At 42.9% G+C, this 27,528-nt stretch overlaps 1 protein-coding gene across 1 annotated transcript in view; it reads right to left on the reverse strand.

The window, feature by feature from the left end:
* Positions 1 to 27,528, reverse strand: part of DNAH9 (dynein axonemal heavy chain 9) — a 224,317-nt gene that overhangs the window by 69,113 nt on the left and 127,676 nt on the right. The window contains exons 51-58 of the mRNA XM_068913909.1: positions 27,097 to 27,285; positions 25,521 to 25,756; positions 23,052 to 23,174; positions 18,213 to 18,417; positions 12,188 to 12,352; positions 8,930 to 9,070; positions 4,877 to 5,047; positions 2,994 to 3,116 (exon numbers count right to left, since the gene is read on the reverse strand). Of these exons, the coding sequence (XP_068770010.1) occupies positions 2,994 to 3,116; positions 4,877 to 5,047; positions 8,930 to 9,070; positions 12,188 to 12,352; positions 18,213 to 18,417; positions 23,052 to 23,174; positions 25,521 to 25,756; positions 27,097 to 27,285 (1,353 nt within the window). The remainder of the gene's footprint in view (positions 1 to 2,993; positions 3,117 to 4,876; positions 5,048 to 8,929; positions 9,071 to 12,187; positions 12,353 to 18,212; positions 18,418 to 23,051; positions 23,175 to 25,520; positions 25,757 to 27,096; positions 27,286 to 27,528) is intronic.

The raw sequence follows: 27,528 nt of genomic DNA on the forward strand, positions 1-27,528 counted from the left end.
CATTGCATTGCTTCCATCACAACCATCACAAACCCCAGAGAGACTGTGGGAGAGAGGAACCTGAGTTGGATGAGCTCATCTCAAATTGCTGCTGAGCAAGTTTAGATGACAGTCCACCAATATGTTCACTCTCAATCCATGTCTATCTCAAGATAAGTCTCCAATTGCTTCAAGCGGACAGTAATTGCATGATAAATACTCAACACTGCATCAGTTCTGGATTTCCAAGGTATAGTGGAGGGCCTGTGGCCAGTGGGGATGAAGCTGGGGCACTCGTGAGACAGAACGGATGAAGACCTTGCTCAGTGATGCCACTGTCACACTTTGAGCTCCAATGAGCAGAAGTTCCTTGCTGCTGGTCACATAGTAGGCTTGGACACAGTATGCTAGGTACTTCAACACTCTTTGCACTGTTCTTCTATATCTGTTGGTTTGCAACAAGAATGGCAAGAATGAAGTCTGAAGGATGAATGATAGGGAGTTTATCTTCCTTCTAGTGTTGATGACCTTGAGGTGACAACTATACCAAATTTATGATAGTAGTGAGGCAGTTGCAACAATCATGATGAAGCATAGGAGTATATGAACAGCCATTTCACCCATACATTGAATGGAACCTGCCACCACAGAAGGGATCATCTCAAACATCAGAAAACTTCCCTGCACCCTGAGAAAGTGTCTGCTTGGAGAATATATCACTTACAGGCAGGACTACACAAAGGTACTTGGGTACTTCAATGGCAATATGTTTCCTAGGATCACAGAATGGCCGAGGTTGAAAGGGACCTCTGGAGATCATCTAGTCCAACCTCCCTGCTCAAGCCGGGTCACCTAGAGCACGTTGCACAGGATCGCGTCCAGGAGGGTTTTGAATATCTCCAGTGAAGGAGACTCCACTACCTCTCTGGGCAACCTGTTCCAGTGCTCAGGCACCCTCATAGTGAAGAAGTTTTCCCTCAGGTTCAGATGGAACTTCTTGTGTTTGTGCCCGTTGCCTCTTGTCCTGTCGCTGGGCACCACGGAGGAGGCTGGCCCCATCTTCTTGACACCCTCCGTTCAAAAGGATGCACAACAGAATCTCCAAAAGGAGAATCAGAGCCTGAAACCTCTGAAAGCTGCAGTGGGACAGAATTACCCTCCCTAAAACTCCAATGACCCCAAGAAAGAGGCATCCAGAGGAAGTTCAGATGCCTGATGTAACGAAGAGCTTTGCAGTGCAACATGTTCCCAAGCAGCAAAGAATTTTGACTTGAAATGACTTAAGAGGAACTGAAATGCACCATTCATGCTTCCTTTTATACATCCCCATGATGAACACAAGCAGGGACAGAGAAGGGTGAAAAAAGCCTGAGGTTACAAGCAACATTATGTATGTACCTCTACATTATATACAGACTCCACAGCCCAAAGACAGTATAGACTACTGTGAAAGCATGTATTTCATGGGTGTGGTGGCTGAGCTTGCTTAACTATGTATGTTAACACTAAATGTCCATTTAATTTGTCTTCAAAGCAGAAACAAAAATAAAGCTGCTACAACATCACTGAACAAAAGATGATTAAAGTAAGGGTGTTGACTTTTTTTAATTCTCCATTATTATAGAAATATGTCTTTGAGGGGATGAAAACGGCTGCTATAGCAAGAAGTTTCAAGCTTATTTTATGGGTGAGAACTGATCATGACATTTTCAAGATGAGCTAGATAAGATGTATGCACAGATTGAGGTGAGGCACCATCCTCACTGCCATTGTACAGATGGAGATGATAACTTCTGGCCAGGGCAGACACACTTGGTTCAGCACAAATTGCTCCATGCTAGTATCTGAAGTCTCTGTGGGCAGTCTGGATGAGCAACATCAATTTCATTGACTTCTGAGCTGCAGTCTGCATCGTAGAGCTCTGAGTCTGTGTTACCATCAAAAACAGTGTTTGTCAGGTGAAGCATAGCCTAGCTGAACATGTCCTTGTCTAGAAAGACGTGTGGCACCAGAAGCCACGGCTCCCACAAAATTCTGGAAAACCCCACAACACAGTGCAAACAGGAGAAAAAACTCAGAGATGTTTTGGACCTGGATGAAGATATTTTGTCCAGTAATCCTCCAGGAAATGGATATATTCTCAGTGCAGTGAGTTTGAATGGAGAGAAAGAGAAGAAAGCGTGTCCCAGACGAGCATCTGAGAACTATCCCAATCCAGATAGGATGCCTTAGCTCCATACTTTACAGCATCAGGGAAATGAGCCACAAAGGCAGAAATGCTATGAGTAAAACTGATTCTTAAGTCATAGCAGGTGCCAGAGTGATCAGGAGGCACAATAAAATAAAGATACAGTCTCAGATCCAATGAGGTGTGAATGAACATGTGTAACTTGAAGAATGATTTCAGCCCTTCCAGAAAACTAATCATACCCTGCTGAACCAAATCCAGTACATTTGGTGCTTGTTGGTAAATAGGTGCAAAGCTGACATGACTCACATCTCTTCCTCACCTCCCTCTGCAACATGTGGCATCTGTCACACCTTTCCAGTGCCATGATAGCATGTGTTTGCAGAAGGTCTGTCAGCTGGCACTGATCTATCCCCAGGAGGTCTCTGCCCCTAAAAGAGATGGTCACAGTTGCCATAACTTCCCTCCTTATCCCAAAAGCAGTGAAGATCTCAATGCCCTCTATGACCTATAATCATAAAATCCAAAGGATAGTCTCATTCCTATTTTACAGAAGAGAAACCTAAATCTCAGACAGAAAAATGACCTTCTCAAGAACGCACAGATCATTAGAGGTACAACCACAAATTGCCCACAAAGCTGTCTGTACTCACTGCTCTTGCACTTTCAGAATACTCCACTTCTGTAGAATTTTTGTGCCACGTCTCATTTATGAGCAGAACTTTGTTCATCGAATGCCATAAGGACTGACTCAGAAGTCAGTGAATTAAGGCCCCTAGAGTTGATAGGGGAAACTAATTTCACACAGTTCAAGTGAAATAGGTACCTTGATTCCTCCCCATGAGTGATTAGACAGGAACTCCACTGGGCTTGTGACTCCGGTTTGTGCTGGATATCTTAGTAGGAAGTCCAGTTCTACTGTGTTGATTTCTTTACTCATCAGAAGTACCTGTAATTTCACACAAACATGATATCCTTGAGCAGCCAGGAGACAAAGCAGTAATATACTCCAGCAGATTACTTATTCAAATTACATAGCTGCCAAATGTGTAGCTAAAAAGTATAGAGTGCTTGAAGAATCTGATGAAACATATTATGCAGGTGTTTTGAGTCTCCTCAAAAGAGGACCTGGAACGAGTATGGAGACAGGCAACATAATAGGGCCAAAGTTTTGGCTCTGATCTACGCTCATTGGTTGCTAGCAGGGACTTATCCCATTTTCTGTGCTGAGATACAGACTAAAGGATGGGCTGCGTTCCCTGTATTTGATGGCTATAGCTAAAGACTGGTTATCTCTATTGAAAGGAGACAGCACAAGCATCCGCAGGGCATCATGCAAAAGTTCTCCTCATCTCTCACTATCTTGCTCATTTTGGAAAGTAACTGAAGATGTACTTCAACAAGTGTTGCAAAACTCAAGAAGAGTCTCTGAGACCTCAGACACTGAAGAACTGGAGAGCATGTAGGTCATTCATCTATTACCAGTGTTTTTACCACCACTGGTGGCTTTGGGGGAACACACAGAGTCAGACTTCCAGAGTTTTTTGCGAGATAATTTTGGATAACCACACGTGCACATAAGCCCAGCTGCAGCCACTGCGCCAAGTGCACTGCCAGACATCCTAAATCGCAGCACAATTTCTAGGAGAAAAAAAGAGCTGTACTGGAGTGGGTTCTTATTTCCCTGTTACAATGTCTTGACTATAGCTCATTACTGCCTACAGGACAATGGCTTCTGAAGTGTGGCTGGCACGTCTTCCACTGATGACGGTAATGACCTACTCAGTTCAACACTAGAATCCTTTAATTCATCACCAAGCTCCCTCCACTCACTGGAATTGTGGAAGCTGTTTTCCTGAAAGCTTAAAATGACCCATTAACTATTTTCAGTGTATAATGTATTTACAATCACAATGCATGCTATTAGACAAAATATGAGTGTGTGTAGGTTTCTTTTGGGTTAGCATTAAGAGTGACTCTGCAAAATGTAAGTTGACTTTTACATGCAGAAAATTTATTAACTAAACATATTGTTAGAGTACATTTTACCGTTAGAGTTGCATGTTTACTTGTCCTGGTATCTTCTATATTTTGCAAAGCTCGGTTATTTTACACATAATATTTTGTTACGTAGACTTAAAAAAATTCAGGTCAGTCACTGGATCAAAGTTAACTAGACCTGCATAATAGCTGTGCAGTTTAAACTTAGTTCATATCTATATTCTGCATGTCAGGGCATTTACATAGCAGTTTACTGCACAAACTTAGTAATAACTTCATAACATAATGCCAAGCATTATTTATTGATTGGATTCAATTTCAGCATAGTTATATAGAAAGGTCTCCTAGCTCAGACCATAGATTTAAAATTATACATGCTAGACAAAAAACAGAAGCTGCATAGCACAACTTTGCTTTGGACAAAACCTATTAAGCCCTGAAGGTCAGCTTCTTTTTCCATGCTTTAGTTCTTGCATGCAGGTATTACTATGCTAAAACAATTATTTGTCAGCTTAAGACAAATCAAACACAGCGTCCATGACTATCAGCAAGAGAGTCAAAGAAGAAAGTCAGTCCCCAGATTTTTGTTTCAACTGCTCTTATGCTGAAAGGCCACAGCTATGACAGTTTGAGATTTCTCTGAATGATGATATCTCTGCCTGTAAAATAAACCATTGCATACAAATTGCATGAAATCGTGGTGTTTACCTGGAAGGTAACTTGAGCTGTGTAGGTCAATTTATCGCACTCAAACAGACCCCGGGTCGTGTACTGGAACACAGAGAAGGTAATGCTGTCTATGAGGTTTAGCACTCGCACTTGGAGGCTGTCATCTGGAGATGCCCTCTCAATGGCTTTCCGAAACACAACACTGAACGCCTAGGTGGGGAGACACAGAAAAGCATTGATTTTTCTAGATGATCTTTTCATGCTCCTTGGTATCACCTGAAATGTTCAGTAAATGAAACCAGTTCATATGTTTTACCTCTCCAGTCATAAGCAAACTCAATTGCCAAGCTGTGTGGCCCAGCAGCTCCAGGCAGCAGGGCAATAGATCTGGAGATCAGACCTTAGCTTTTAGCTGCTTTTTCATGAGTACACAGCCAAGCAATGATGACATTCCCTGTGACACTGTGCTCGCTTGGGGTCAGGAAGGTACTGCAGAGACAGGCTAACTGAATTAAGACAGAATGTCTATGGGAAGTATTTCTCAGACAAAGTATGTTCTCATATAGGGATTGCAATCCACTTTCTTTGTAAATTTTGAGCTGAAAGAGACTGGTGTTCCCAGCAGAAAGCATACCTCTTATTTCTCAAATGTTGGTGCGACTTAGAAGAAAGCAATTCCTCTAAGTATTAAAAAGTTCAATAAGTATTTTATTGTCTGGATTCAGCAAAGGACTAGACAAGAAGAGCAGCTAGGACTTCATAATATGAAAGTGAGCTTCACCAACGCATGCATTGAGAAAGACAATATTATACAAGATACTAAGGATTCTTGCAAAAACATTTCTGATCTAAATGAGAAAAGACTTAAAAACCTTCAGAGCAGGCTGAAGAAAGCCCATTAGCAAATTATCAAATGCAGCTGGAAAAAACACACAAACAAAAAAGCCTAAATCTTGATGAGCAATGCAAAGGCTCCATACATTGGAACATCATGAAATAACCAGGCCAATACAAATTAATAACATCAACCAGTCGAGGCACAGCATTGTTGAAAAGGTTATTTTCAGGGTTCTACAACAGAAGAATGATGCCTCAACAAATTAAAGTAACCCTGATACCTATTGTATCATTAAATAATTGCAGAATGGATTTTCCTGCTTACATTTCTTTATATTGTGTTAAACCATGCTGCAGTGTCACATATAAATCTTATGCGCTCTAATTTATAATGGGCTTTTTGCTGTGTGGTAAGTATTTTAAAACCATCTCAGTGCATCTTTACACAATGTTTTATGATCTGTCATCACCATTTATCAGACAAAAACATTTCAACAAATAATTTTCTATGTATTTATACATATTATCAATGCTAACTGGAAAACAAAACAAACAAAATACAAATGAGGTAGATTAAAGGTGAAACCTCAGATGCGCCTGTATCTATTATGTATGTCTGTGGAATGAATCTTCCAAAGGGCACCCTTGCAAGATATTCTGCACATTTTCCTAGTAAAATTATCTCAGCCTATGGGTCGTAGTTATCAAAAAGAAAAGCTTCTTTGTGGATGCAGCTCAAAATGTTGTATTTGCTTCTGTTACTTTTTCCAGGTCATTTGGCAAGGTAAGAAACTGTCTGGAAGAGATCCTAGACTAGGAAGCCATCTCATTTAACCCTTCAGCCCTCAAAATCTCTCTCTCTGATGATAAAGAAAGGTCTTTCCTTTACTGAAACATTAAAACTGAAATTCTTCAGTGATGAGCAAGGAGGGTCCTTGGGTCTCTACAGACAGGACTATTGAGACTACTTTATCTAGGAAAGGGATCGTCTGCACTCTCATTTTTATTACAGCAGGACCTTAGAAGCAGCTCAGGGACCAAGACTTCTCCAGTGTTTTGGGCAGTACATGTAGAGCACAGAAGGATGGATGCTGCCTAAGGAGCTTGCAGGATGCAGTAGACAGCCTGAAAAAAAAAAAACCCTGCTTTCTACCAGCCAAGAAATGAAACCAGCTGATTAGGTGATCTCTAAAATACGAAACAAAGAAATTAACTATGAATTTACTACTAGGCATATGTTTCGCTCTTAAAGATCTAACTCTTCCATTGTGGCACATGGAGTCCCAGTCCACTCAGACCTGCAAAAAAGGGGAATACAGACATCTGAAAGGCAGTCAAGAAATCTGGAAAATCATGGCCTCACTCCTACAAAAGTTGCCAGCTTCCCAGGAGGCTCTGCTGCACCGTGGAGAGGACTGAGCCGTTCAGCCCATCACTAGGAAGGCTAATAATTAGCACCCAAATTAATCTGTCATCTTGGAAATGATTTCCAGGATCACCTCCAGGAGGAAATTTTCTCCAAAGGAGATAGATCTGTTCTAGCTCCACACATAAGATGCCCCTGTACTATAGAGCGACACTGTTGTGCAGGGAAAGGCTAGTTTTCTGTCTTGTCTACATAGACTACAAGGTCTTTGGAGCACAGACCCTTTGGCTATGTCTACGTTTATTTTAGGAGCACAGAGCAAGAAGTAGGCTCTCTGCTAGCACGCTCCCTGCTAGGGTGTCTGTATTGCCTTTTTTAGGATGCCAGTGGCTGAGGTTGCTGGCATTAACATTTCAAGATGGTAACACACCCATAAATCCCATTTGGCCTTCTAATCTAAGGGCCCTTATAGAAAAGAATGTAGGTGTGCTTGTCTGCTTGATGGCCACATGACATTGTGAGAAGAGCACGTGAAACACAGCTCATACGTCAGTACTCCTCCATACTGTAGTTAACTGTGTGCACAGGCCCATACTGAGAGGTGTTGTTGGTTCATATCATGTCCATATTACCTATTCCCTCACACCAAGCATACACGGACACTAGCCTCAAGTCTGGCGTAGGGTTCACAGCATATTGTTGACTAACTGAAAGGCTCAGGTAACTGTAATGTTGGAAGGATCCAAGCTCCTGAAGGCCCAGCTGTGTTTGGGAACCTTCTTTTTTTTGGAGTAATGGAAGCAGGAATGACTTGCCTTTTGTATAGCAGGTAGCAATAAATCCCCTGGTGATATTCTGTCAGTTGGACAGGAATGTATTTAGACAGTGATGAGATGTTTTAATACTGGCTCATTTGGGAAATCAGTACTGTTTCAATAACAAGGTCTTTGATAATTTTTAAGTGCTTAGGCAACCCCTGAACTTATGAAATACCTGTGCAGTTATTATAAGCCTGATGACATCACAAATGTAGAACCGATGTAAATATAAAGAAAAGATTAACTGATGGAGTAAGTTGCTCCAACTGCTGTAAAAAATCTTTGTGCATAAATATGTAAACTAGACAGAAAAAAAATAGTTCACTGGCACTTTCCCCAGTGATGTCTTTTAAATCCATTGCTAATCTTGTTCTACCAGGCCTAGAAAGTTGTGAATATGGAAGAGAGAAACTGCTTGCAATGTTTTGCCTTGAAAAAAAAAAAAAAAAGCTTCTTTGGTTTTTAGTAATAAAGAATGTTAATGCCCCTGTAAGTCAAATCATGACTTTCCACAAGACTTTAGTTCGACTGCTTAGAAACAAACCAAGAAAAAGAAAGAAGAGCTAATTAAGGCTCATCTAATCTGACGACTCCAATCTAACCATCTGCAGTGGGGATGATTGGCAAATTTAGACATGAGTACACAGACTCTGGCCCACACTCAGTATACAATACAGATAAATCTTTTATTATGACATTCAGACTGACCTTAGACTTTCCATTCACTGCTGATATACTGTTTCTTCTACTGATGGCAGCAATGAAAGCATTCTACGGAGCGTTTGCAGTAAGTATAAGACAAGTTTTTCTTCAGTTTTAAACACTACCACAACACAAGTTACAGGTAATATATGTGAAGTGGACATATAATAAAATTAATTACAGGAAACTTTTCCATAAAACCTAAACAACAGAAGGGATTAGTTCAGATCACCTTTTTGTCCAGGAGTTCGAATATCCTGAGGAAGCACAAGAAGAAAATCTTTTACCCTAGTAAGAGAATGAAGTAGTGCAGCTGTCTAACACAGCCATGAGCAGCAGGGAGATCCCTATGGCTTACGGGAACAGTACCTTCAGAGAAAACTGATACATGGGATGGATAGCATGGAGATCGTTCATTGTGAAGTACAGCAGAGAGGCCCGCGCTGCTGCAGGCCGGTAGTGCTCTCTTGCCTCATTAATCTTTGTTTCTGTCACCTTGGATTCCTGGACCTGTGAGGAAAACACAGGATCAAAACAGCTGTGAAAACATCTTTTTAAATTGAGTTAATCTTTCTCACTTCAGAGAGGTGAAAAACAGAGATGCTCAAGACCTCCTGCAGCCCAGCACAGAGTTAACATCTACCACCAAGACATTAGGCGAAGGAGTGGGACACCTGTTTGTGCACTGGGTGATCACTGCGGGGAACTGGCCTCTGCTCTCCAAATCATCATGCAGTCAGAGCTCTAGCTGTCTACTCCCAGCATCCTCCTTCCTCTGATTTATTCTACATTTAACTGCGTTTACTCTCATGTTGTCCAATTCTCTTTTTTCACAAGCCCCCCTTTAGGGTTCCCACTACGTTCGCTACTCTTCACTAACCAGAATTATTTTTGTCATCAGTGAGTTTCTCCTGCTAATTGCCCTGCTCCTGTGCAGATCATTAATAACATGGGACTGAACAGACTTAGTGCAGCTCTTGGGGCAGCTTCCCTCAGGGCTGAGAGCTGGTAATTTATAGCTGCTATTTGCTGCCTTTCTTCACCACCATTCAATGCACCCCTTACTTGCTAGCCAGGTGTCTGCATAACTGCTGTGATGAATATGGCAGAACTCCTTTTGGCAGTTACATCACCGCATTATCGTCTCTGTCCTGCTGAAGTTTGTTCTTTCATTCCACTTCAGTGGCATAAAATGACATCCTTGAGCCTCATGGGGATTATTCTTAGGCTCTAGCTATGCACAGTCAGAAATGTCTTGCAATACAGATACATGTTCCCACGCCAGCAGTGATCCAGCTAGCTCAGCGAACCATGCAATGAGGACACGGCAGAAAAAGGCTCAGCATGGGCTGAACAAGCTTGTAGCGCATGCCACAGCCCACACCAAAATGCATAACACTGAGCGTCCCTATGCCACCACTTGAGCTAGTGTGAGTATATCTGGCTGGGCACTATCAAACCTTTTCACTGAAGTACAGACTTAGCTTCAGTCCATTATGCACAGCCAATTCGTGTCGGGATCTGGAGGATTAGTCCGTTTGCACATCCCAATAAGCAATGAGAGTCCATTATTTCATAACATCTAGATTCCCTCCAAGGAACAGCTTCAAAGACTACTGCAATCAGGATTCAGGTACAAGGCACTTTTTGGACAGCTGGCACTGCAAAGATCCTGACCAAACTTAGACAGAAATGTGCATTCCTTCACAGCAGTACCACAGTTATAACTACATAGAATACCAAATGTTCCTGCATTTCTAGATGCTGACAGTATTGTGGAATGGCAATATCCAGGCTTGCAGAGGCAGTATGCCCTATGCAGCCAGGTATGGTTCCCTTCTGCATTCCACAGCCCAATGCTGCCTCCTTCCCCCACCTTGTCCAGGGCTGAGCTGGTATTTCTGAAAGACCAACTGCTCCAATAGCTGGGAGAGAGCATCTCTTACAGTGAACAGAGAGAAACAAGCACCTCCATGAATCACCCACCTAATTCACCTCAGTTAGATGGGTTCCTGCTCTGGAAGTGCCAATGTCTCTCTATTGGCTATAAAGGGAGCCCAGAGTTTAGCTTAGACAACTACTTCTTAGATGTCCTAGCCCCCAAATGCTTAAAAAATCTAGTAAAATAAAAGCCAGGGGTAGGAAAGCTAGTTGCTCTCCATAAATACAGTGGGGAGGAGTGCCATAGGAAGGAAAATGTTGGTTCAACTGTTTGGAATAAACAGACCAAGAACAGATTAAGGATTGACATGAGAAGCAGAATTTAACTATGAGAGGAATGGGGCCCTGAGATAGCCTTCCATGTCAGTACCAAATTCATAAAACCCAGGTCCTAAACCAAGTCAAACTCCAAGATTCACCCCTGTTGCCATAGAGCTGGCAGTGACCAGCTTTATGGTCATAGCTTGTTTAGAAACCAAACCAGCTAAAAGATGTCTAATTTGAGAGGGACATGTGAAGTTTGGGCCCTCTCCCACTGCAGCTTGCCTCCATTCCAAAGGTAAGTGCAGTCCCTAAAACCAGTATTCATTCATGAAATGCTCTCAGAAGAAAATGCATCTCCGTGAGACACTGAAAGCTGAGGAGACAGTACACAACATCATGTGAGTGACAACTGAGACTAGGCACTACAAACAAAACCCAGCTCTGCCCTGGGGCTGGCTTTCCCTGACAGTCAAAGGGAGACCTGATGGGTGACTGTTTCTAGAACTTGCACAGCCATGTCAAAATATCCCTTCCAACATCCCCTTGGAGGAGTACAAGCAAATGGTCCTCGGGAAGCTGCGTAATGAATGCATCTGCTGTCCCACAAATGGCTAGCAGAAATAATTTCAGTTTTTAATGGGGGGATCAATGAGTTCCCAGGTGGCTGGTGCAGCAGTTCCAACACAATTTGAGAATATGGATAACTGTTATCGAGCAGCACAGGCCATCATGCTGGAGAAGGCCAAGTGCTGGGCTATAAAGATGGGAGGACTGGAGAGGGAAGCAGTTAAGGATGGCCAGATAGGGGTCCTATCGTGTTCCTGGCGTGACAGACACAATTCTTGATTCCCCTCAGTGACAAGGTAGAAAAGCCTTACATTTAACTAGCTGCAGTGTAGCCAGCAAGGCAAACTGGGTAATGACAACACTGACACTACAGAGCTAATAAAAAAGCCGATTTACAACCTAAGGAACTGAAGGGTAGGAAATACCTGAGTTCTTGCAGATTTACCCTAGATCACGGACTCACCAGATTCCAGTCCCCAGTCAGTACTAAAATCCAGCTTAACTGAGGAAGTGTGATATATTCAGAATTAATTCAAGGAAAAAATAAAAGACCGCTGTATTATACTGGAACAGTTTAAAGCAGCCTTGATACAGTGTGTAAATTTTATTATCTTTACATTAGGCACTGCCATTTTCTCTTGGTCTTAAATAGGCCATTTAACATACACTAGCTCCAAAAAATTAAATTGTTTGAAACTGGCCAGAATGGAGAGCACTTCAATTTATACTGCTTTCTATTCTTGCAGCAGAACGGGTAGAGATGAGCATATTAAAGAAGCTAGGTTTCACCAACAAATCTTTAAAGATAGCATCACAGGCATGCTTTTCTCTGGACTCTCACTTTGTCTTTTTTACCTTCTCTTCAATTTCTGCAGCTGTCTGTTTAGTGATCTCCAAGTTCTCTACCAATGCTGTGTCTCCCAGGAAGTTCCCAGACGCTGACGACAGCCGAGAGAGCAAGTTATCCTCTAATGTTTTCAAGGTGATTTTGAATCCATTCTGTTGCTTTGTGAGATTTGACTGCAAATAATCAATACAGAAATTTTTAGTCACAAAACATATGATAAGGCGAGGATTAACCATCTCTATACAGGAATGAGCTTCTAACTGACCATTGCTACAGTCCAGCACTGCTCACAGACTAACTCCTGCTCTCTCTGGTTCCTGGATATGGGCAGAGCTCTGGGGATCTTTCTATATCCAATGTGCCATTCACTCAGAGAAACCCTGAAGAGCCTTTCCTTTAGGAATGTATTAAGATGTAGAAATGAATTAGGAGGAAAAGACCTTCAGCCCCCATCTCACACACATTCTGTGCCTCCTTCTTAGAAATGTCTGTTTATCAGGCTTGAGTCAGCCTGGATGGTTCCTACGTAGCAAGCCTAAGGATAAACATTGCTGCCTCTCACCCCTCCCTTGTGAACCCCTGCACTTTCCACTACACATCAGCACCACTCACATCAGGACCAATGGGCTAAATGCCAGTGGTGAAAGCAACAGCAAGTTCACTTAGGTCCAGAGATGAGCACAACACACTGCAGACTCTTGCAGGCTTAGAACTGAAGGCAAAGTCAAAATTTTACTTGATTGCTACTCCCATTTCTATACTGGCCTCGAGATCCTGCTTGGATAAGCAGCCTACTGTGCTAGAAGCTGTACATACAAGGACAGTCTCTACTCCAAAGGGTTTGCAACTTTAGCACAAAGACAGCCAAGTAGATACAGACCAGCAACAACTGTCTTGCTTCAAGGGCAGATATTCTAAATTATAGTGCAAATTCTTCCAATTTTCTTTCTGTAAAATAATAATCCCCTCCTTTCTCCCTGGCAACTTGTTCTATCTCTTCTGCAGAAATATCAGTGATTAGCGCTGTTCATGGTAGAACTAAAGAATCTCATCTGGCTCCTTTTTGAACAGATCTTTGAAAATAGGTTTTCCCCCATAAAATGCAATTGCCCTATTCTCTGTGTTTGCTCAGGGAAACTACGTCTTTCCTGGATTGCAGGTACATTATATTATTCCACTATGTGGTCTTATTCTGAATGCCTGTTTTTAGCATTATCACAGAAAACATCCTGTGGCAAAGCAGTGCCTCTGACTTGCACACTGCTAAGATATAAGCCTAGATGACTATTCTTTACATAAATGAACCCAATCGTTTGGATTACTAACACCCTGGTATGTAAAACACTGCTGTATGACACACAGAGTTTTAAATCCCCAGACTGTATTTAAGTGACACAACGAAGTGATTCACATAACTTGCAAAAGAGTGTTTTTCAGCACTATGAAAATAAGCCAGATCCATGAAGTAGGATAGATAGCGCAAGTGGAATTAAGACAGTCCCAGGCCATATCAACTGTCAGATGGCAGAATCAGTGTTATGAGCCAAGTGATTTAATGCTCCCAAGACAGCTTTCAGAAAACATGAACCCACACCTTCCAAGCACCCATAAGGTCTGAAGGGTATCCAGAAATGGGACATGTCTGACATTCCTATGTTTATTCCAATCCCATAACACATAGTGGAGGTCAGCAGTATTTGTTCTGTTGTCAGAGGTTTTCAAGTAGATTAACTATTTCATTAGCAAGCCATCTTTCAATATTTCGGCTGAAATTTCATATACTTGCTGCACAAACACTCACTCCATGTTAATGTCAAGCTAAGTATTCGGCAGAATGTGCACTGAAGCATGCAGTTTATTGGTATTTCAGCTATAAATGATTGCTTTTAAGGGTATATTCCTTAGGTATCACACAGAGGCGTTTGCTCATGGTGGTAAAGATTTTACAAGTCTTGAAATAGAAACTAACATGGCTAATTTTGTGCATGTTCCTGTCGTTCAAGCATAGCATGCCTTGAAAATGACATTTTGCAAGCTATTATTTCAGACCATGGACTGTAAGCCCTGTAGTTATTAATAGGATGTGTGTGGTTTTTGCTCCAATAGCTTGTAATCAACACACAATTTCTGAAGCACACCCTCAGAAGTGCGTACAATGCTGTATCTCCCACAGCAGCCTGCATCTGTTGCAGCTTTATCATGCTATTGTTTTCAGCAGTAGCAAGGTCATCATTTCTCATTTCTGCAGTGGAGCTCGTTATCTGTTATTTCACAGCTGATATATAACAGTGCGAGTTCCAGGAAGCAGGTTACTCTGAGGGCCTTTAAATTTTCATTCTGTTCACCTGAGCTACAGGCCAGTTTGGCGAGGACTCACTACCAACCCCTGCCCAGCTCAGATGCCCAACTGCTATGAGCCTGCAGCCTTTCCCAAGACTTTCCCCACTGTTCATTCCTTCTCTACTGATGGATCTTCAAATTGTTAGAGACTATCTCCAGTGGGGCCACAGCAGCCACCTTCCAGTTGTTTTCAACAACCACCAGACAGTAAAGTTGAGGAAAACTCATTTTGAGAAATTTCAGCCCAAAGACTGAAGTTTGGTAAAGGTGGGAGATGCTTGAAACCAGTTCTTGTAAGACAACATGGACCACAGGCAGTGCCATCAGCACACGGACAGGCAGAGCTGGCAGGAGCAGAGCAGGTAAGGTGGGGAGCACAGTCCGTTGAAAGAGTAAATTGGAAATGACACTAGTAAAAGGTCACAGATTTTGTATTGACCTGACACTGCAAGGCCTCAAGACTTGGTTTTGCTTGCCTTGGCCTACGCTGCTTTCAGCTTGTCTTAAATGTGATCATCTAGTAGCCAGATCACTGTTGCCTTAATCAGTCTTAGTTTGGCTTTAATTTATAGTAATAGTAAGTAGTTATTCTTCATAGATTGAACTGTCTCTGGAATAAAAACGTGGCAGAGTGCAAATGCATGGTGGTGTCAGAGGTCCCAGACTGTAAACATCCATCATAACAATCAACAGTAAATGGAGGAGTGCAGATAAAGCCAGTTTTAGAGAAAAGAAAGAGTGGGAGGAAAAAAAACTGATGATTACATAAATAATTAGGAACTAATGGGAAGAAAGATCATGTGAGCAGATCATGTTAAGAAAACACACAAAAATGACCTTAGATGGATGCCAAGACTGAGGAGGAAGAATGGACCCTTGCTATGGTCATCAAACTTTTCTCGAGAAGACCTCAGGACACTGATGACCTGTAACCTTCCCACACCCAGTTCTGCTTCAGGAAGACTGAAGCTATAGATCTTAGGGATGCTGGGAGGGTGAGCACAATTCCAGAAACCAGGGTGGACCTTAGTAGACCTTAGTAGGTATTAGTGAGCTGTATCTTTGTGTAACAATTTTAACTGTATGAAGGTTTTATGCATTATTATTCCAAATAACACTTATGCTTATAATAATAACTGTTTAATCAATTTTCATCAATTATTAACTTGTTAATTACACTAACAATAAATAAATGAGTGTATTTGCCATACCTATTATATCAGGGAATAAACCATAGCCTAGAGCGCATCTAGAGGAGTGGCCACTCCTTTAGGGAATCAGAAGATTCAAACCTGTAGCTTCAAGGAGCTTCCCACAGCTGTCAGGCAACAGTCACTGGCTTTGTCCACGTTAGTAAATGAAATACAGGCAGAACAAGCAAGCAAGCACCTGTTCTGCAGTCATCCACAATGGTCAGTACAGCTGCAGCTGGTGCTGACTCCCCTCTCACGTTATCTGTACATGGCTCAGGGAATAGCGCAGGCAGGCCTTTCCTCAGAGGAAGAGCAGTAAACTATGCAGCCTTCAGCTGTGCTGCATTACTTGTTCTTGAGACCAGAGAATATGCCTGGCCACATTTTATTTACAAGTTTGGATGTAGCCAAGAGTGATGGCAACAACAATCACCTGAACATGAGACTCCAGGCTATTGGTGCAGAGGGCACCTACAACCTTTCCTGCTGAAGATTCACGAGGTTAGGAAAAAAAACCATGAGGGAACATGACTTCAACAGGCTGTGCTGCTTCTTACTGGATAAATACAGCAGTAAACTGAGCAGCAATGCTCAAACCTGCCACTTAGGGAGAAAAGTTCTCTTCCTCGCTCATGACACTAGAAGTCCTTACCAAGACTGAAGCCTCCTGGATCCCTTTCTGCAGGCCAAGTCAGTTACATCTTCCCCTGGGAGGTGAAAGCCATGGACCACAAATCTCCCACAAGAAGAGAGATGTATGCATGGGTCACACACATCCTGGGTAAGTGCTGTAACACCAAGGGAGTTGTTAAGATTTACTACTCCTTCCCCACTTGCAGAAAATTTTCTGTGACCTCATGGGGAGGTGAGGGGGCATAATGCTTGTTCTGCCTCTAGGGAGAAAAGTCTCTGCTTTCATCTCAGCAGGGAAGTGATTGTGGGTTGAATCTTCCCCATCCAGTAGAAAATCTCAGACACTAGGCTATGAACTTTTTTTTTCCCCCCTCCTTGGTGCCTAGGGGATTGTAGAAGGAGGGAAATAGAAGAAGAAAGAGAAGAGGAGGTATTGTGGGTTCTCATATTATCTGGATGTCATGAAATAGAGAAAGAAGTCTCAGATATTTTTAAGGGAAGACAAAATTACATTTCCCACTAATCAATATCTGCTTAGTGGTTTCTGAAGTCAGACTACAGCCCCCTATCTCCCACTACTGGTGGTATGACTGGCAGGACCAGCACCTGCAGGTGCATTTCCCTGGTCCTCCCTGACACTCTGCCCCAGTCTTCCTTCTGCACAGTGCACAGTTACAGAATAAGCAGGGACTTTAAAATATATGATCCCTAGTTCATATCAATTTCACTGTTCTCTAATACACTGTTCTTTTATAGCATGGGATGTAAGTGCTGCAGATTTTGAGCTACTAATTTTCAGAGTCTAATAGTGTATTTGATGACTACATATTGTGTTGAATTTGTCTTTCTTCTTGTGACAACAGTCATTAACATCAGTGCGGCTGAGGCTAAGAGGAATGATCCTAAACTTCTGTTAATGACACCACTAAGTTAATCTCAGTCATCCTATACAACCCATTTTGTGTAAGTCAGTAAAGATAAGTGTCTGCAGCATCTGCAACCTGCTCATGAGTGTATATATAAGAGGTGCCTGATCAAGAGGCTTTGGGTCTCCTACTGTCCTAGCTACATAGCCATGACTTACACATTAAATCAGTGCATTACCTATTTCTATGCCATCTTCTGGCTCACTATCACATGAGTCTGTTTAAAACTAAATGCATCATTAAGGCTGCACAGCTAACGCATTTTAGAACCTCATTAAATTAAGAGATCGTTACAAGACTGGCCTGGCCTGACTGAACATGCGCTGTAAATTTATTCTCACTCTCAGCAAATATTTAGTATTATACATATTTGTTACTGGGCTAAATATGCCTATAGCAGAGAAGATTTTCTTTAAAAAGTTATCTTGAAATGGAAGCCATACTTATAACATCTCAGTTCAAAAAAAATTAAAAAAATGGCCAGTTATAAACAAATGGGAGGAAGAACTCTACCAGAAAAATTTTATTACCAGCCTCACAATGTTTACAGTGGGAATCCTGTACCATAAATGCCTGAAGTTAAGTGAGACTAATCCTACTTCCAAAATTAAATCTGTAAAGTCTAGAGAAAAATGATATAATGAGAATTTCAATTTCCATTTCCAAAAGGGATAGGAAAAGAAAGAGATTGTTTTGGAGAAAAAACTTGAAGTTGCAGCTCAAGTATACCCAAAACACTAAGAAATTAGAAGACAGAAGAAAAAAAAGTCCTCAATATATATCATTCAAGGGAAATCTCCTGGTTTTGTGGTGACATCCATAATTTCTGCGCCTTTGCACATGACATTTTATTCATTTTAAAATATTTGTGAGGTTTTTTTGTTTTGTTTTTTTTTGGTAATATTTATACTGCTTCCCAGTGCAAACTCCTAGCTACTGACCTTTAGCTCCTCCAAGTCAGGCCTTTCCATGTTCACCACTGCTGCAAGCAGCTGGTCTTCTAAGCCATCTCTTGTGACGGTGAAGTTGATGAGGGTGCACTGTGCCTGCATTTCAGGTTGGAAATGGGGGTTCGCCAGCTTTGTATGGAGAATCAGACGGAAAGCAGGGTTGAAGTCACATTCTTTGTCTCCAATCTTAATGTACCTGAAATGACCAAAACATGCATATGCTCACATCTCTTCCAAGATATTTCTGCCCAAATATCAAATGCCAGAAAGCCAACAGCATATATTAGCATAGGACTTTGTATTCTCAGGACATAAATCATTTTTAATGCAAAGGGTATTTAAAATTGGACACATTTGAAACACTTCTGATTTAGTATAAAAAAGCGAAAGTGTTGCCCCTGAATTTCAACAATGCCTGTTAGAGAAGGTGCTCAGTTTCCAGTATGTGGTGGTCAGTTTGAACCGTGAATCATCCTTGCTTTTTCATGGGGACCACATTCATTCTAAAGCTGGTGTTACATGAAGGAAAAAGCTCTCAGCATTGAGATTTTAATTAGCCACAGCTGAAATGGCCTTGCCTGCTGGCTCAAATTAGACTGACTGTGATCGCACTGAGCTTTAGCAACGAAGCTGGGTTTGAACAGTGGCTCGTAGCCATTTGTGGGAGACAAGATTACTGAGGAAAGTCTAATTTTCTCCTATTCTGGATTTCTGATACAAAGCCTGTAATTTATAAAGCAGGGAGGCTGAACCACAGCAATCAAAATACTCTGAATATAAGTTTGGAAAAGCCCGTAGGAACCAGAGGAAAAGGGAAATTAAAGATGCATTGATGTCTCAGCAGAAGATGTAAATCTCCTCCAGGCCTGTTCTCCACACATGTTGAGCTACAGTAATGCTCCCACTGAAGCAGTTACACTGTGACCCACCTGTGCACAGACACACGAACAGTAGTATCAGCAGGGGAATTTCAATACGCTTTCTAAAGCGTAAACAGACATAAACTCATTAGGTACCTTTTTGGTCACCTATATCACTATTGCATTTTTACAGATGCAAAATTGAGGCACAGAGCAATCACATAACATGAGCAGCTCATGAGAGCATCCCAAAATAGCACTCAGAGTCTAGACTTCAAAGGACTCCAGCTATGGGACTACTGGCTTCTGCCCGTGTGGTCTAAAATGAAGGACTGGGGTTTTAACTTGTCCTGGAAAACAAAAAACCCAGGAAAAATATCCAAAGTCCAACTGATACCAATGTTTTATTTGATTTTTAGCTTATTTTCCCTTTCCTAGGTAACACATGTGATCTCACAGTGAGTTCTGAGAACAAAGACATACAGTCTCAAAAGGGAACAATTGAGTTTCCTCACTACAAGAGGAACGAAGTGCCACACCACCTCTGCTGTAATCCCTTTTTTGTTTTGAAATGTTTCCATTCCCTGCACTTAGGGAAGAAACATTTCAAAGGGAATGATATTCCTTTTATTCCTGTAGTTGAAACCCAGAACCAGTCATCTTTCTCATGATGCATTCCCTTGTAGCATCTCTGGACAGCCTTCCCAGAAGTTTACAGTGTGCTAAGATATTTTATGAGAATTCAATAATCACAGAATCACAGAATGGTTTAGGTTGGAAGGGACCTCTAGAGATCATCTAGTCCAACCCCCCTGCTCAAGCAGGGTCACCTAGAGCATATTGCCCAGGATCACATCCAGACGGGTTTTGAATATCTCCAGTGAAGGAGACTCCACTACCTCTCTGGGCAAACTGTGCCAGTGCTCAGGCACCCTCACAGTGAAGAAGTTTTTTCTCAGGTTCAGATGGAACTTCCTGTGGTTCAGTTTGTGCCCGTTGCCTCTTGTCCTGTTGCTGGGCACCACGGAGAAGAGGCTTGCCTCATCCTCTTGACACTCCCCCTTCACATACTTGTACACATTGATGAGATCACCTCTCAGTCTTCTCTTCTCCAGGCTCAACAGGCCCAGCTCTTGCAGTCTTAGAAATTATCATCAATGCTTTGCAGGAAACTCTTTGACTGTTTGTGCCTAGCTGTGCTGTCTTCCCAACAGATGTCAGGGTGGTTGAAGCCTCCCATGAGAACCAGGGCCTGTGAACATGAGGCTACTTCCAGCTGTCTGTAGAAGGCCTCATCGATGACTTCCTCCTGGTCAGGTGGCCTGTAGTAGACCCCCACAACAGTGTCACCCATGTTACCCTGCCCTTTAATCCTTACCCATAGGCTCTCTACTTGCTCTTCATCCACCCCGAGGCAGAGCTCCACACATTCTAGGTGCTCCCTCACATAAAGAGCAACTCCACCACCTCGCCTTCCTGGCCTATCTTTCCTAAAAAGCACATAGCCATCCATGACAGCATCCCAGTCATGTGAACTATCCCACCATGTCTCTGTAACTGCAACGAGATCATGGCCCTGCGACCGCACACAGATCTCTAACTCTTCCTGCTTATTCCCCATGCTGCACGCATTGGTATACAGGCATTTCAGAGAGCCAGTCAAGCACGCAGGCTTCCCAGAAGAGGTGCAAGAGGATCCTCCATAGCCATGTCCCGTGCTGTCTCCCCTGGTTGTATGCACCCGCTGGAGGCATCCTGACTTGAGCGGTGTTTTACTGACTCTCCTGCCACTATACCACTCCCCTTCCCCCATCTTGCCTTGTTTAAAGCCCTCCTTACCAGGCTGGCCAATCTGTTGGCAAAGACGCGCGTGCCCCGCTTGGTAAGGTGGATCCCATCGCTCCCCATCAGCTGTTGATCTTCAAACAGGGTCCCATGGTCACAGAAACCAAAGCCCTGCTGCCAACACCAGCGGTGCAGCCAGCTGTTAACTTGGAAAACTCGTCTACTCCTCCTCCCGTCCTTTCCCCTCACAGGCAAGATTGAGGAGAAAACGACCTGGGCTCCCAGACCCTTCACTACCATTCCTAGAGCTCTGAAGTCCTGTTTGATGGTTTCCAGTTTGCCTTTTGTGTCATTAGCACCCACATGGAAGATCAGCAGAGAGTAGTAGTCCGACGCGTGGACAAGCCTTGGCAGTCTTTCCACGACATCCCTTATTCGAGCCCCTGGCAGGCAGCAAACCTGTCTGGACAAGAGGTCAGGTCGACAGATAGGTGCCTCTGTCCCCTACAGCAGGGAGTCACCCACAACAATCACTCGCCGCTTCTTCCGGGGGTTCCTGCACAGCACAGGGTCTGCCAGGCCAGTTGCCTCCCTTGGAGCTGTGCCCAGCTCCTCCTCAGCTTGGAGGGCGCTAAACTTGTTCTTCAAGGGTAAGTCTTGAGGAGGAGCAAGAGCCTTTCTCCTTCTACAAAAGGTCACCAGCTTCCAGACCTCTTCAACAGTGTTATGATGCACCTTTACACACGGTGCTGAGCCCTCTGACAACTCCGCTGCAGTGGGGGCAGGGGACTCCCGGAGCTGAACAGTCTCCGAGAACGCCCTGTCAATCTCCTGCTCATCCTCTTGGATGCTACACAGCCTACTAACCTCCTCCCGTACCTCCTTTATCTGGTGACGCAACTGGTCAACCACAGCACACCTCGCACAGGAGAGCTGAGTGTCAGCCCAGGCCCCACGGAGAGGCCCCAGGCACTCCCTGCAGCCTGACACCTGCAGAGCTGCATCTGCTGTCTGAGGGTCTGTCTGGGTTGAAGCCTCAGACACAGCCGATGCAGCACCTCCAGCAGCCACTGGGGAACGTGCTCTGCGGCATGTCATGACCATGCCCCGAGGAGGGACACAACACTGTGCAAAATGGAGAGGTGCCTTCTTTGCCTTCTGGCGCCCTTCTGCGCGAACTGCTGCGCAAACTGCTGCGTCTGTTCGCTGCCTCTGTTGGCTGTGCTCTGGAGAATAATAATTATTATTATTAATTATTAATTAATAATAATTAATAATAAGAAAACAATTTTCAAGGAACTGAAGGAATATGAAATACAGAGCTTAACAGGCTTTTTTTTTTTTTTTTTTCCTAAGCCAAAAGTAGAACTGTATTGAGAGCCACTGCTGAAGTCACAGGGGTCAGCCCATGCTGTGTTCCTCTTAGCTGTAAAGCTATTAGTGGCAGAGGCTTTTAAAAACCTGACAGACACATACCCTTCTAAAGGATGATGACTCCAGTATGTGAAAGCCAGTGAAATGACATCAAAAGATTTTCTGAATCAAGTTCAGTTCAAATCACTGAACACAGAGTTTTATTTGTTGCCATTATTTGAGCACATTCTAAAAATGTGATGATTTTACTTACATACAAGAAGAAGAAAGAAGTAAACTCATTTGCTGCCCCTCTCTGAACTCCTCCAGGCTAGAAGACAATGGACAGCTGACATAAAGAACTCCCCTCCAGTATGAAACACTTAGAATATTCTTAATACTTAAATCTGCAACTGTATTCCTAAACAGTGTATAGTGTTTGCTAAAATCTAAGGTTACTTTTTCTTCACAACAGCAATAGCTACTTTGGCAATAATTCAGTGTCAAGATAACCAATTACAGACACCAAGGACACTATACAAAAGGAGGAATTACAGGTCCCTCTTTCTACATAAGATTTGAATAGCACTGTTCAACAAAATAAAGAAAAAACAAACCAGGTTTATTTCAAACCTATTTAACGACTGAATTACCTACGATTGTCTGATTTAAAATATTCTCACTTCTGAAAGCAGCGCCATCCTATATGAACACCCATAAACTGAGGTCAGAGAAAGACCTTTGTGGTGGCACACCAGCATAAAGAGTTCATTTACCAGAAAAAGGGAAGAGAATGAAGGCATACATGCCATTAAATCTCCCAGAAGCTCACCTTCCTTTCTTGATTGTTTCTCGACCCAGTAATGGCCCCAAAACTGGATCCACAGATTCTTCCAAGTTTTCAATCAAAACTAATTCCCCCGCAGCAATGGCTCGTTCCATTGTGTCCAAATACCTATGGGAAACAGAAACGAGGCGCTCATGTGAGGCTTTGCAGCAAGGAGTATGAGTACGCAAAAGGGTTAGAGGGGACGTTCCACATTGTAATGGCAGCTACATACACGTGACAGCTTCTGCGAGAGAGGAAGCATGGGCGAGCTGGTGTGTGTGGTGCACAAAGTGGTCCTGGTAGGCTCTTACTGTCCAACAAAGACAGAATCAGATCTCAGACCTCCCAAGGGCAAGCAGTAATGCCGGTATGTTCTTTCCCAAGGAAAGAACATGGACAGCAGCGAATAAAGCAGGGCCAGATTGTTACTTTTTTTTTTTTTGGAAAATGCTTTGCTTGTCCCAGAATCCACCAGTACACTTAAGCTTGCACAAAAGCAAAAAGAACAGGTTTCAGCTCCCTCTTGCCCCGGTTTTAGAAATTAGGATGGGGTGATAAGGATTTAATTCTTCTTCACAAGGGAATTTGACCCCATTGTTCCTTGCCTAACTACAAACAGAGGTTGCTCTGCATTGGGATGCTTTGTATTGGGAAGGGCATGGTCAAATGCTTGTGGTCTCTGCTTCAGGGCTGCTCTGTACTTCACATAACTTGCTTTTCTGCAAAGAGGAAGACTTTGGACAGCTAGTGGCGGTGCTCTCTGAGCACGATTACGCTGTTACAGGAGTTTCCCCAACTAATTAAACTGGCTAAAATTTAGGTCCCTAGTCTAAGCTAGAGAGTTACCCTCACCCTCAAGAGCTGATTTAACCCATCCTATAAGTTTCCAAGACTGGTGAGCTGCATGGCCCTTTGGGAGGGCCAGATTATCTCACTGACTATAGAAGGAGATGAGAGAAGTTCAGAACAAATACCTGACTTTTAGAGGAATATGTAGAAACAATGCGAACCCTGTCCCTGATCAGCAGCCTCCATTCCTCTAAGCCCAAAAGTATTTTATATGAAGTCAGAAAGAATGAGAGCAGCTGACCCCAAACCTGCTAAAACCGCTTTTTTGAAGGAGATAGATAGGAGATAAACCTCTTAAGGTAGTTAAAAGTACACAACCATAGTTTCCCAGATGATGAAACATTTGCCATTTATTGTAATGGGACAGTGAATGCTGTTTTTAGCTAATGACCCAGAGTCATCACACCTGCACACAAAATTCCCCTTTCAGAGTACGTACTAGCCTGAGATGTGGCTGGGAGGAGAAAGAGAGAGCTATTTTTGCACAGCAGGCTGTAATGGCAGCGTAGGTATGTTACAGGATCTATTTCTCCTGTTTCCTCATAGAGGCTTCTATCTAGGTGCCTATTCTGCCATCATTACTTTCCCCTGGACTGCTTTGAATAACTACAAGTCATGGTGAGCAGGCTTGCCAGGAAATAGAAATTCTATTTAATGAAAAATGCAGTGGTTTCCAAAACTGTTTTCATCCCACATCAGAGCAAACCCAATAACTTTCTATTGTTTTCTATGAGGCAAGCAGAGGAGATGCCACTGGAACAGCCTAGGCACCCCCAAGACATGACAAGATGACAGTGCACACCTGTGCTCCAATACAGACAGAGCCAAACATCCCCCAGTCCACATGTACTCTCAGGCACCTAGCTCTTATGTCACTCTCAGATGTTGCACATGTTTTACTCTGTATTACTAATAAATCTCAGGGCCTAGTCCCAAGCAGGGATTTGGCTACGGGTCCACTGCATCTCAGCAGGGAGTTCTCACTACTGGGTAGAAATAAGTGCATCCTGAGAAAGCAGAAGATTGGTCTGTGCTCTGATCAGAGACAAAAGCCTGGAGCTGAAAGACCTTCCCCTGAAAGATTCAGCCAGAAGACAGGTTCAGGAGATGATGTAACGGAGACAATGCCTATGTTGCAATAAGAACCTCCTAGCTGGTGCTAACATGGAAGCAGAGTTAGCCCAGCTGGTCTTCAGGGCATTGTGACCCTCACGTGAACTTCACCTTCCATGTCCAGGCCCTCTCTCTTCTTCTGAGCCATACAGAAGCTCTACTCATTTACTCCTTCTCTGATGAAACTGAGTCAGGATATAACACACTAACATGAGCCTGAAGAAGGATGCCATAATCCTACACATAGCTCAGCCCCCAGCATATTGCTTTTTTCATTCTCAGTTTTAGAGGAGTTTCTATGGTAATGTGACCAAGCACTAAACAGTCCCTCTATTTAATAAGAAATCTCTATCATTTTCATAATGAATAAGCAGCTAATGTGCAAATATATTTGAGGGTTTTCCTCAATGTAATTTGTTCAGATGGTTGCAGTCAAACATATTCTGTTCATCAAATATGACAGGCAGATAGGTATTAAAAATATTATTATGAGATAAGGCTCATATTTACCCCTTCTGCCCAATTCGGATCACTCGGAGATTTTCGCCATACTTTGTTTTGATCCATTTAATACCCTGTAGCTGGGGATCCACCATGAGGGGCCAGCGTTCACAGTTTGTGAGAATGGTGGCATTTTCTGTGGACATTCGATCTGCCGGCAGGCCTTCATTCTGCCAAGCTGCTACATCAGCATCATCTGTCAGCATGGTCAGAGGATCCAAAGACGGAGTTACAGGGATTGGGACCTGGAAGGAAAGGACAAACATTTCCTAGTGTGTCGGTACAAAGCTGAGTGCAACGTACAACGTATTCCGAAGACAAACAAGCAGATCAATTCAAGAACATTTAGCTTAATTAAAAACTGAGCAGGCTTATTTATTGCTGGTTTGCCATTTTACAGAATAGTTTTGATCTAGTATTAAAAGCTCTCCCACTCCTGTTGCAAATAAACATAAATTATACAGGAAATACAAAAAATTTTGCCTGCAGCATACTAAGCACACCAAACTGTCTCAACCCAGCAGAACAGGTTCTGATCACGCTTTGCAGTGTGCAAAGTCTTTGAAGTGACAGTTTTGAAGAATATAATCAACACCCTCGTAAGCCTACTGTTGTGTTGCAAAATGGCATTAGCAGTTCTAGAAACACTTCTCTGACATGGGAGGCCATTTTGGGATGTGACAACCAGTAAGTTATCTGTGCCAGTTATCTGAACGGAAGAGGCCTTCAGTTTTTGATTTTTTTGATCTAAGCACAAGTCAGGCCGTTTTTTGGAACAATGTTGCCTTTAACTATGTTCTTGGCTTAGTATTAAAAAAAGCGTAATGATTTTTTTTTTATTTTTCTCTTTTCTCTCCCATCCTATGGAACTTGTTGCTTTTCTTGGCCTTTTGGTTTGGGAATCATTCAAAAGGTGCCTTGTCACAGCCTTATTTAAAAGCCTCTTAGCATTTTACCAGGATATATAATGTGCAGTTAGATATTGATGCACAGAAAGCTCAATCCTGCAGGAGACTGAGCACTTGGATTTATTGATATATGAGGGGACCTGGTAAAAATTAGTTAAACTTGAAACAAGTTTGAAGCATGACTATCTCCATCTAGTCTCAGCAGCAAGACATAGGTGAAACTTGCTGAGGGGCAGGGACAGCATGAACAGAACTCACATCCAGCATGAAGAACTGTCTAGAGTCTTTGCAGGCTTACAAGGGAGGTAGAAATTGAGCTCTGCTAACTAACTCCAAGCAGTCCCTTCCACGCTACTTCCCTCAGATAGTCCATCTTCTCTCTTTCAAGGCCATCCCTGACTCCTGGTTAAAATTGCACAGCATTGCACTGGGATCCATGTTCAGGTTGCTGCATCTAGGATTTTCCATGGGGTAATCAAGTACTTCAGTGGAGCAAAGGAGACCAGAACATATTCCCTTCAGAGGAGTAAATCAAGTGCAACTATGTCCTGTTCCACAGTCCAACATGGCAGGGGTGCAAGGGGAGCCCTTTATCTGGGGGATCGCCTATGGACATCAGCATTTATGGTCCGGTAAGATTCAGTGATGATTGTTTTTTCAGAAAAAGCAGGGCTTACTTTCAGCTGGTGCAAATATGGCTTCCATATTCCATCCATGAGATCTTGCCTATATTTCTTGGTGAAGTATCCCAGGTAGGAGACAAAGGCCGTAATCAGTAAGACATCTCCACACAAGGTGCTCTGTTGCTGTTTGAAGTCTTTCACAGCTTCAGCCCATCTCACGTTCTCAGAGGCCAGTCCTCCAACCTAGAATTTCCCAAGTCAAATTGACTGTTACAATGGTTCTTCAAACGCTGCTTCAGTATTCAGCCTCGTCGTACCATATCCCTAAGTTCAACTGTCATTTGCTAAAGTTTAAAACCTGAGGATGGTAAATATACAATAGTTATTTTGCTAACCCCCTGCTCCTGCTCACTGAAAGACTGGTCCTACTGTTTAGTCCCAATTGCCTGTTTCATACTTCATCTGAAAAATCAGCAAGAGAGGATC

This window comes from Struthio camelus, chromosome 19, assembly GCF_040807025.1.
Source record: "Struthio camelus isolate bStrCam1 chromosome 19, bStrCam1.hap1, whole genome shotgun sequence".
NCBI classification, from domain to species: Eukaryota; Metazoa; Chordata; class Aves; order Struthioniformes; family Struthionidae; genus Struthio; species Struthio camelus.